Genomic DNA, 11017 nt, shown 5'->3' with positions numbered 1-11017 from the left:
GCTGGAGGAGAGAGTGGCACACTGGTACACACACACACAGCACACACACACACACACACACACACACACACACATAACCATAACACTTCTTTAGTTGATGTATTTAACATTTATTTATTACAAAGAGGATCTTACTCTGTAGTTTTGGCTTTAACAACTTTATTACTGAAATCTGGGACAAAGTTGAGAATGAGGTCATGAGGTAAAGCAGTACACGGTCACATGACCAGTTTTCATGCTGTAAACAAATTCACAGCTTTATCATATGATCTAAACTCCTTGTAAGGCAATAAAAAATAAAGGTGTGTGCTGAAGTTATTGTCCTAACTGTCTGTTGTGTAGGTCAGATGTTAGATTCTGCAGTGAATACTGTTTTTATATATGAACAGTTTTACCACGCAGAGAAAACAGTGCTTCTACTTTCTCTTCCATATCAGTGTTTAATGAAATTATATTTTCAATGGGGATTTGTTTACTACCTAACTAAAGTTGTTAGCTTATGAGATGATGGATTTCTTCCCTCTCTTAGTGAAAGGAGTATCCCACCTTTTCACTATTGCACTTACATAGCGTTTGAGGACGGATAAAAAAAAAAGAAAAGTTGCAACAGCAGAGTGCTCCATTATTATATACAAATGTCATCACAGGCTGTTTTGTACCTACTTTGTTTAACTGAACTTAATGTGTAAAATCAGTGAAGTGGCCCTTTAATTTATCCCCGAGTTACCTCGGTAAGTAGTAGGTTGAATGGTGATTCAGTCACATAAAAATAACTTCAAAGGGGAAAATAATGCTGCTCTGCAAATGTACTAATGTTGTTTGAACTCATTTGACTCTTGATAATCTCCACCTGGAGTTCATTATTTCATTTACCTCCTCATTTTCCACTGATTGCTACTCGCTCTCAAAACACATTCAGTTTTGTTTTGTTTTTGAAGGGAACTGTTTTGATGTCCGTCTGGTTACAGGAGCGACCACCAGAGGCTGTCGGACATCTTTGTCCAGAAAGGTCCTTACCTGAAGATGTACTCCACCTACATCCGTCAGTTCGACAACAACGTGGCGCTGTTAGACGAACAGTGCAGGAAAAACCCAGCGTTCGCCGCCATCGTCCGAGAGTTTGAGGTACAGGATTGTGTCTGTGTGGATTTCTTTGTTGTTTTGTGTGTTTTTTTGCAGTAGAACTATAGTTAATCTTATTGCATTATTGTTAATTAGGGCTGCAGCCAGCAATTATCTTCATTACTGAATGTTTTATCTTCTTCTAAAGTAATTGATTAATTGATAAATGCAAGTAAACAGCAAATTTAGTTTTTCTATGTATCTAAATTTACATTTATCATTTTCTGCCAAACAGCTAATCATTTAATCGACTAATTATATCAGCTCCATTTATGTTATATAATGTTCAGGGTCCTTTAAACCTTCAGAAGAACACGAGGCATTTAGAGATTCTGTGGAAAAGTTATCTGCAGCTTTAATCCAGAATCGTCTCTATCAGTAGCAGCCATCAAAAATGCAACTGTTACCCCGAGCACTGAATTGTGAAACTTCACTGTCTGTGCTTGTGTGTGTTTGTGTGGGTTTCTGCAACAGTGCGTGAAAACAACTTGTGTGTTTGTTTTGTCTCAGATGAGTCCGAGATGCGCCAGCCTGGCTCTGAAACACTACCTGCTGAAACCAGTGCAGAGGATCCCTCAGTACCAGCTGCTGCTCACAGGTACCAACGCCCTGACACACATTCGCTCCCCGCTCCGCTCTGTTCTGCAAACCATCGCTGAGGGTCAAGGCTTTATTGGATTATGGAACCTCTTTTTTTGGCAGCATGTGAATGAAACTTGGACCGAGGTCGAGTCTTTCTGTTTTGGCTCCCTTCAGGTTTTGGTGCTTTACTGACACCTGGTGGACAATCACAGCAACAGAAACCTGTGGAGTAGCTCTGTTTGACATCAGGGACAAATCCTGCATGTTTGTTTTTTATTAAGAATTCTTAGAACAAATATTTCCTCTCATGCATATTCTGCACAATATCAACATTTTTCTTTTGAAAATTAAAAGAATAAATTGCAAAAAGTGATTTAGAAATGTGTATTACATGTCCTTTATGTCATTTCTAGCTACATAGAAAATTCCTAGTGGTGTTATTATGCAGCATGTGATCTCTGATTGTGGCAGCTGACATTTGTGTCTGTATATATCACCTGTTTTTTGTTCACATGGACGTCTGCCTGAAAAATACCTTACCTTCAATACCAATACCTTCTTCTGACAGCCACTCCTTTTTTTTTGTTCTGTACCTGCTCCCATCTGGGGCTGGATGTGCTCACTGCACACCTTTGAAACCTCTTCTCTCCTTCTCCTTCTCTCTTTCCCAGATTATCTGAAGAACCTCCCGGAGGACTCGGAGGATTATAAAGACACACAAGGTGAGACACAAGACAAGACTCACTGTCGGTGTCTACCAGGATCATTACAGAACCAAATACAAACCTCTTTTTCTTTGCTGTCCACCCAGCTGCCCTCAGCATAGTGAAGGAAGTGGCCAACCATGCTAATGACATCATGAAACAAGGGGTAAGAGCAGCTCGCTTTAAAACATTAGCCGTGATGGTCTTGCTTTAGTCTCGTGTTTCTCCTCACCTCTCTGATGTGGTTTTCTCAGGACAACTTTCAGAAGCTGATGCAGATCCAGTACAGTCTCAACGGTCACCATGAGATCGTGCAGCCAGGCAGAGTAAGTCACAAAATTCCCGCCAAAAACCAAAGTTCTCACACACGTGTAAATTCTGTCAAAAGACTGACAAATACCAGTGTTAATGAAATCTTTTTAAATGTTTTTCCTTTGCCTCTGTTGAACAGATACGATGCAAAACGCTGCCAGTTGCATCTGAATTGCAAAACATATATATAAAACATCATAACCATAATCTTGAAGACATTACAAAGTCTTAACTGCCTCCGCCGCCTCTCACTTTGTGTTGTCGCTGTCGTTAACAATGCTGCATGTTCTCAGTGAGGCTAATGCACCTTATTCAGGAAATACTAACATAATGGTCGTAACTGTGTGTCATAAAAAGTCACCGTTCAGGCTCTAGTCTCAGTTTGTAGTGTTATATTTAATCTATTTATCTATTTATTTAAGCGTATAGTGATTTAAATTCCGCCTGTTTAGACCAATCGTGTCCATATTTGCAGGTGTTTCTGAAGGAGGGCACTCTGATGAAACTGTCCAGGAAAGTCATGCAGCCACGGATGTTTTTTCTGGTGAGCTAAATAAATTTCCTGGAAACTTGTCTATGACCTCGTGCAGCTTATGTCATATTTTTCTTTTCCATTTGTCTTTCCTGTATTTCCTTTTAATTTCTGAAGGTTTCTGTGTCTTTGTTTGTCCAGTTTAATGACGCACTCATGTACACCACTCCGGTCCAGTCTGGCCAGTATAAACTCAACAGTGTCCTCTCTCTGGCTGGGATGAAGGTTAGAGACACACTGTCTTATCTTTTCTTTATTTTTCTTCATGTGCACTGATTGTTCTTATTCTTACTGACTTTTTGTTTCAGTTTGGAGCCAAAAGTCTAATTTTTTTCATGTTAAATGTTCTTCTTTATTTATTGTCTATATTAAAATTACATATTTCAATTTTTTTCATAGTTTCTGCTCAACTATTGTTTGTTTTTAATTCCCACTCCTATAAATTTCTTCGTGTTTATCTACGCTGGAACACTGAAATGAATTATTGATGTGTTGCGGCGGAGTTTCACAGCAACAGTCTTTCAACATTTTCATTGGTGGTAGTTTGTTATTTATGGATTCCTGGTGTGTTTCCCAGGTGAGTAAGCCCAGCCAGGAGGCCTATCAGAACGAGCTGAACATTGAAAGTGTTGAACGCTCCTTCATCCTTTCTGCCAGGTCAGTACTTCTTCTCAAGCACCTGGCAGTTACATAATATTTACCTCACAAAGAATTACTTTATATTTTAGGTCTCAACTGGACAAATTTATGAATTTGTAACATCTGTACACCCATCATTTGTATAATGTCTTTATTTTTACCAAATGTCTTCTTTCTCTTTACACCCTAACACCACAACTTTTTTATTTATTTAATTATTTGGATTGATTATGTTTCTCTGTTTGATATTTTATGTATGAGGTTTTTACTTATTTATGTTTTTGTATTTAATTTAATTTTCTTTTCTTGTCTTTATGTATATATATATGTATATATATATATCTATATATATATATAGAGAGAGAGATATATATATTTCACATCAGGCACTATAAATATTTATACTGCGTGGTGTTTGCTGTAGCTGAGGGTTCTGATGTATCTTGTGTTTGCAGTTCGGCTACAGAGAGAGACGAGTGGCTGGAGGCCATCGCCAAGGCCATAGACGACTACACGAAGAAGAAAATCACATTTATATCAAGTCGAAGTCAGGAAGAGGTAAAACTATAAATCTTTTTGGGTGTACGTCAAGTGCTTTGTGGATTATTTCACCCTGTATCCATCCATGTTCACCCTCTGTGTCTCTGCCATCAGGCTGAGGGTGTTGTTGACAGCGGAGCCCCGTTAGGTTCGAAGGCTCCCATCTGGATCCCAGACCTGAGGGCCACCATGTGCATGATCTGTACCTGCGAGTTCACCCTCACCTGGAGGAGGCATCACTGTCGCGCCTGTGGAAAGGTCTGTACCGCTGTGAGCACCGCTGCTCCTGCACAACATTGTACGTTTCATCCTCTTCTAATGGCTCTTATGTGTGTGTGTGTGGGTGTGGCAGGTGGTGTGTCAGGCATGCTCTGCTAATAAGTACTACCTGGAGTACTTGAAGAACCAGCCAGCACGTGTGTGTGATCACTGCTTTGCCAAGCTACAGGAGAACAGTAAGTAAACAGGGATTTCAGTGATGATTCTTGTGATAATCAATTTTTGTCTTATTGTCAATAAATCCCACGAAAAGAATAAAACCAATAAAGACTGATATATCCTACTCCTCCACTGTTTCCTAAAGCTGTTAAAGACACATCAGGTGCCTTCATCATCATGAACACACACACTGTAGTTTATCTGGACTCCTGTTGTCCCCAATACTCACTAGAGCAGCAAATGTGGATTAATCAGCCCAGAAAACAGTCCCCAACAAATGGACTACTTCCTCTAATTTGAAAAAACTACAGTTCCCAAGTGTTAAAGGAAATTATTTACACTTTTAAAAGTGTATTTGCGATAGATTTGTAAATACTTACATCTTCAGTACGAATTAATGGGCTCACAGCTGAGTGACAGACAGAAAGCATAACACCCAACTGTATAAATATATCATTTAAAATGATACAGATTATAACATATACCATATGTTTTTTGATCTATTTACTGATTATTTTCTTTTTAGGTGACCGTTGCGCCTCAACATCAGTTTCTCCCATCAAATCTGGAGCTTTCTCCTTCACTAGGAAACAGAAGAAGATTCCTGCTGCACTAAAAGAGGTGAGGAATACTAATAAGCACTTTATTTTTTTTGTATCTTTGATGCAGCAAGGACGTGTGGAGGTTTATTCTTCTCATGTCGTTCTTGCAGGTTTCTGCCAACACAGAGAACTCGTCCATGAGCGGCTACTTAAACAGGTCAAAAGGCAACAAGAAGCAGTGGAAGAGGCTGTGGTTTGTCATTAAGAACAAAGTCCTGTACACCTACGCTGCCAGCGAGGTACTCCTTCTGTTTAATCTGCTGTCTTCTCTAAACTCTGTGTAGCTTTTTTTTTCGCCTTTTTTGGTTGAATCGTGTATTTCTCCCTGAAGGACGTAGCGGCGTTGGAGAGTCAACCCCTGCTGGGTTTCTTCCTGAGGGAGGAGAAGAACGGGCCGGCTCAGAAGCTGCAGTTCAAACTGTATCACAAAAACACGCTGTTTTACATCTTTAAAGCTGACGACATCCCCACTGCACAGAGGTAACTTATAGTTGTGAACATTAAGATTTTAGTCCCGGTGGGTTTGGTAACACATGTGGTCACCATGGTAACAGCTAGTGCAGTTTAACAGTACTGTAAAACAGTGGTTGAGAACAGAACATGTTCGTTTGAATGCGTTTTTCCCCTGGGAGCTCATTTTCTGTTTTTGTCCTTTCGTCCTGAAGATGGATCGAAGCCTTCCAAGAGGCAATGATCCTGGAACAGTAATCGCCTTTTCAGCAGTGAAGTCACATCACAGCCCCGGAGCCAGTTGAAAGACAACTTACGACCCCTGACTGATCTCAGGTCAGGGGTCACCAGCTCAGGAAGGACTCCGGATGGACTGTTTTACTTTAAACAGAAACCAACTGCAGAACAACAGACTGCGCTTCCCTCAAAGAACTGGATACTGTTTCTCTAAACTTACTTTCTACCAACAACCGCTACTGATGCTCAGCGCCGCCGGCTGAGGTCAGAGCTAATGGTGAGCTGCAGCTGTGGGTCAAAGGTCAAGTCCAGAAGCATGTGTGTGGAAGTGAGACCAAACAGTTGTCAGGGCCGTTTAAAGCCCTCGAAAATCCGAGAAAGTCTGAAGTCTCAGGATGATTTTTTAAAAGCAAATGAATGAAGGAATCACTTTAGTGTAAAATATATAAAACTGTCCGCCTTCATTCAAGCACGTTGATATTGGCTACCTACAGTTTAGACGAAATCTAAAGTTAATAACACACAAAAACACACACACGTCATAAAATATTCAAAATGATAAGATGCTGATGATGTAACAAGGTGGGATTTTACTGTGAAAATCAGGCTTGAAGTTAATATTCTGCTCTGTAGGTTGATCTCTCTGGTTAAGAGATTTTACTCCGTACTATATTTTTAGATTTAAAACACCAAACATTAAAATCATGGGATTAAAAAAAAAAAAAAAAAACAACATCCTGGAGAAAACTGGAAATATCATGAATAATGTAGATATTCTTCTTACAGTTAAATGTAGTTTTGCCACGTTAGAGATGGTTAATGGGTAAAACTGTGTATATGGACATAAAAGAGCAACAGTGACCTTTTTTTATATCAAAGCCAAGAGCTAATATTTATAAAATACGAAGATTTATTGTTTGAAAAGCACAGGCTGCCACTTATTTTGGGAGTCAGGGTTTGTGAGGAAATACGTTTCCATCGAAAACATTATTTTTTTTAAATTTAAAAGAGAACTGCTTCAAGAAAAGGGGCTTTTTTTATGAGCAAATACTGTGGGAAGTATGCATGAACTATATTTTCAAAGGAAACGCTCAAAAGAAAAGAAAACATTTTGAATTTTGATGCTTGTTTCCGCAGACATTGTGCCTTATATCTCCTGTTCTGAGATGAATTTGCGATAATATAGATGCTCTGTTTGAAATTCGTCACTAAACGAGGAGAAACTGAAGCATCCAGTTCGCACGACTACTCACTTTGTAGCCAGGGTACTTGAGGTTTGTAGTTTTAAAAACAGTAATTTTTTTTTAGGTGTGTTTCTTCCTGGTTAGGTTTCCAATACGTTGCACTACTCCATCATGGCAAATGAGTTGATACCACAGTTAAATAAACCCAAATCCTACTTTTTTTTTAGTGAAGACATAAAACGGATTAATACTGTCATTAGAGCTCTTTGGCTGCTGTTGGCGTACAGTGTCATTTGTGCATCACTGAGATTTGGACAGGTGAGGTGTAAATCTGCAGGAGCCTGGTCGAAGAATGCAAGTCAGGAGCTACAAAGCATGCGCTTCTTCATGATTGTACATTAACATTTGTAAACATGCACTCTATCAGAGTTAGAGTCTCCTATAAACAATGTTTCTAAACTGTCAGGCAACAGTTTTTAATAAAATAAAAAATATATATATAAATATACACCCTGTCCTCCTGTGTTAATTTCCTGTTTTGTTATTTCAAAGGATGAAAGGCAGAGAGCTGTGCAGACTGCACATAATCACAAACCACTGTCACCACTTAATTGCAGAGTGCAGACAGATGCATGTGGGAGGCAGGAGTTGCGTCTGTGTGCATTAGGTCTGGGTGAAGTCTGGGTCTTTCTTTGAGCTGGCGATCCAGTTGAAGAGATAAGGCAGTTTTATGAGTGAGTCATGATGCCAAAGCTCTGCATTTTACTGTGGCTTTATGCTCTATTTCCCCTGTATCTCCCTCGGCAGTGACACTGGACTGTGTTAGATCCACTCTCGTGGGCAGTGGAGAGAGGCAGCGCATTGAGAAACGGTCCTTTAATTAAAAAACATGAGTTCAAGTCTGTGTCAGGAAACATCGACTCTGCTGAAGTGTCCTCGAGGAAGCTACTCAATTTAACAGAGCTGCGTGCTGAATTTTCATTTTCCACTTTAAATACTATATCGCTGTCAACATGTATTATGTGTGGGTTATGCTGTGAAGGATTTGAAACGGTATAGAAACTGAACATGGAGAATTTGTAGATTACAAGGCAGATTTTAAATGTTCAGGTAAATCTTATGCTGTAATTTATTATAATTTTTCATCTTCTATGCATCTGAAATCTGAGATATTATTTTACTGTGGACAAATGCACATAACATACACATACATTTAAACACAGTTAGTTTATCATGATTTTTATTATGATTTATACATAACCATGAAAAATCCATAGATTTAAGCAGATGTACTTCAACTTTTGACTTATGGCCTGCTAAATGTGCACAGTGCACAATAAATATGTGTATCCAACAGTATATACAGTAATATGGCTTTAACTGTAAAAGGGAATCATTTATAAATACATGATCATGACCTCAAAAGCCTGAGAGATCAATACTAACTAATACTAATACTATGCAGGTACAGGCAATCAAAGCATCGTGAAAGCACATAGGCATTAAGCGTCTGCTGTGTGTTTATGATAATATATTATAATGCAGAGCAATCAAGTGGCATTAGTATGTGTCGTGGTAAATGTAAATGTCTAGATATATTTTAGTTGTACTTTATTTATAAACATAATTAATTGATTAAAAAAGGAATGTGCTGTGGGATAACAAAAAATAATTAATATTTATATTTTATTATTGTTTAATATAATATTAATTATTAGTAATTGGTGTGGATTTTTAAGGTCTGAAAAATACAGTTTTTCTGAATTAACGACATAATTGTCTCATTATTTCAGAAAAACAGGATTTATTTTTATTCTATTTTTTTAGAGAGAAGTTTAAAAAATGATGTTTTTCTGAATTAACGAGATAATTATGTCGTTAATCCAGAAAAACAAAGCAGATTTTCTTTTTCTCTACGTGAATGCATCACGCTTCTGTATATTACACTTACAGTACACAATTGTTATTTTTTTTTAGGTGGAACCAACGGCTTCCTTCGGTACGACACGGACCTTTTCATAACGCAGCACAGTCCGTCTCCGTTAACCTTCCGTCTCAAAATGGCGGAGTATGCGAACATTGTCCGAAGGGCTTTGGGGCAAATAGGAGGTCACGGTGGAGTCCGAGGTTTTCTCCTGCAGTTATTCAGGTCAGTTACAGAAAGTGTGTTTGTTGTCTGTGTTTAAGTATCGATGATGTCTGAGAAACGTTGCACGAGACAGAAAACAGAAGCGTGACACGGGGTTTCTCCTCAGAGCTAAGTTAGCATGTTGACAGCTAACCCAGCTGGCAAACGTTGATAAGGATTTTATATATAAAAGTAGCTTTAATCTATATATACTTGATGATTTTAACGTGTAAGACATCTGGATGACACGTGACATCTGTACACCTTTTTTGCTGTTAAATGAAAGTAACGTTAAGCCAAACTATAAATCAAAACTCGCTGACTTTGAAAGTCAACGCTTGAGTTTACTTAATTTAAACTCACTGAAGATCAATTCGGCTTATAGGTGATTCACACACCTGCGTCACTGAGTGTGTGATAAACGGGACTGCTGACGTCACTGTTACCGTTTTATTGGCAGAGTGAATGATGTGAAGACAGGAGCTCTGATCGGGGTGGATAAATATGGGAACAAATACTATGAGGACAAGAAGCACTACTTCTTTGGTGAGTAGGCTTCATGACACTTTTATATCAAATCTACTGCAGATAAATAATCAGAGAATTGACACAATACAAAAAATAAAAAATGCTTGTTTTTGTCTCAGGGCGTCACCGTTGGGTGATCTACACCACAGAGATGAACGGAAAGAACACCTTGTGGGAGGTGGACGGCAGCATGGTGCCCGCTGAATGGTACAACCTTTAGTTTATTATAGAAATAAAATACAAAAAAATTATATAAATACACAACAATTGAAGTCTGGGGGGGGGGGGGATAAAATCCTGTGTCACCTTCTCGCTTCTCACGTTTATCCTTCAGGCATCGCTGGCTGCACTGTATCACAGACGACCCCCCCACCACACACCCACCGGAGCCCAAGAAGTTCCTGGCCGAGGTCCACCAGTTCAACGTGAGCGGCAGCGCCCAGCAGTACGTGCCCTACTCCACCACCCGCAAGAAGATCCACGAGTGGGTTCCACCCAAAGCCGGAGCTCAGTGAACTCTGACTGCACATGTTAATATCCACGCTGTAAATTATGGTTTCCTGCCAATATGTCCGACCTGTCCTGAATAAAATCTCTACACAGATGTTTATGATGGCGGTCCTTACATGAAGCTTTCTCTGGCAGAGGCAGTGTTCCTCACAGGTACAGAAGTGATTGATGATGGATTAACCTCATTTCTGATTAATCTCCACAACCAAATTGGATCTACAGGTGGACCCACTTCTTTTTAAATTCTAGAGAAGATCTCTGTGTTTGCAAAGATATGAAATGTGTCAGGTTGAATTTTGGGGAAATGTGTCTAAAGGATGCAGAAGACATTTGGAATATTTGCATTTGATAAATTAAAAAAACACTTGAACTCCTTGTAAATTTCATAAAGAGTCGAACAAGATCTTCAATATATTTAATGATACTGACGGATGAGATTGGAGGAAGTTGATCGGGTCCTTTCCATACAACAACCATTTCAGCCTTAGTTACTTCAGCTCCTGCTCAGC

At 39.1% G+C, this 11017-nt stretch overlaps 2 protein-coding genes across 2 annotated transcripts in view; both read left to right on the top strand.

The window, feature by feature from the left end:
- Positions 1-7850, top strand: part of LOC111669100 (FYVE, RhoGEF and PH domain-containing protein 6) — a 22597-nt gene extending 14747 nt beyond the window's left edge. The window contains exons 7-21 of the mRNA XM_023425325.2: positions 969-1125; positions 1633-1720; positions 2376-2426; positions 2516-2574; positions 2663-2734; positions 3196-3264; positions 3394-3477; positions 3830-3909; positions 4347-4449; positions 4546-4689; positions 4784-4886; positions 5396-5490; positions 5582-5710; positions 5803-5951; positions 6137-7850. Coding sequence (XP_023281093.1) covers positions 969-1125; positions 1633-1720; positions 2376-2426; positions 2516-2574; positions 2663-2734; positions 3196-3264; positions 3394-3477; positions 3830-3909; positions 4347-4449; positions 4546-4689; positions 4784-4886; positions 5396-5490; positions 5582-5710; positions 5803-5951; positions 6137-6179 — 1426 coding nt within the window. The 3' untranslated portion in view covers positions 6180-7850. The remainder of the gene's footprint in view (positions 1-968; positions 1126-1632; positions 1721-2375; positions 2427-2515; positions 2575-2662; positions 2735-3195; positions 3265-3393; positions 3478-3829; positions 3910-4346; positions 4450-4545; positions 4690-4783; positions 4887-5395; positions 5491-5581; positions 5711-5802; positions 5952-6136) is intronic.
- A 1497-nt stretch (positions 7851-9347) lies between these two features.
- ndufa12 (NADH:ubiquinone oxidoreductase subunit A12) lies at positions 9348-10603 on the top strand. The gene is made up of 4 exons (XM_023425316.2): positions 9348-9491; positions 9931-10016; positions 10118-10205; positions 10333-10603. The coding sequence occupies exons 1-4, from the start codon at positions 9403-9405 to the stop codon at positions 10511-10513; spliced, it is 444 nt and encodes a 147-aa protein (XP_023281084.1). The 5' UTR covers positions 9348-9402; the 3' UTR covers positions 10514-10603.
- Positions 10604-11017: the final 414 nt, after the last annotated feature.

This window comes from Seriola lalandi, unplaced genomic scaffold (genome assembly GCF_002814215.2).
Source record: "Seriola lalandi dorsalis isolate HSWRI2012SDOR001 ecotype SW California unplaced genomic scaffold, Sedor1 jcf7180002054770, whole genome shotgun sequence".
NCBI lineage: Eukaryota > Metazoa > Chordata > Actinopteri > Carangiformes > Carangidae > Seriola > Seriola lalandi.
Note: the sequence above shows the minus strand (reverse complement) of the source record. Positions and strands in the feature narration are given on the sequence as shown.

Excerpts from the sequence above, each read along its gene's own strand:
- ndufa12 (XM_023425316.2), top strand. The coding sequence starts at position 9,403 with ATGGCGGAGTATGCGAACATTGTCCGAAGGGCTTTGGGGCAAATAGGA. Across the intron at positions 10,017-10,117 it reads CAAGAAGCACTACTTCTTTG|GGCGTCACCGTTGGGTGATC; the intron begins GTGAGTAGGCTT and ends TTTTTGTCTCAG. Across the intron at positions 10,206-10,332 it reads AGCATGGTGCCCGCTGAATG|GCATCGCTGGCTGCACTGTA; the intron begins GTACAACCTTTA and ends TTTATCCTTCAG.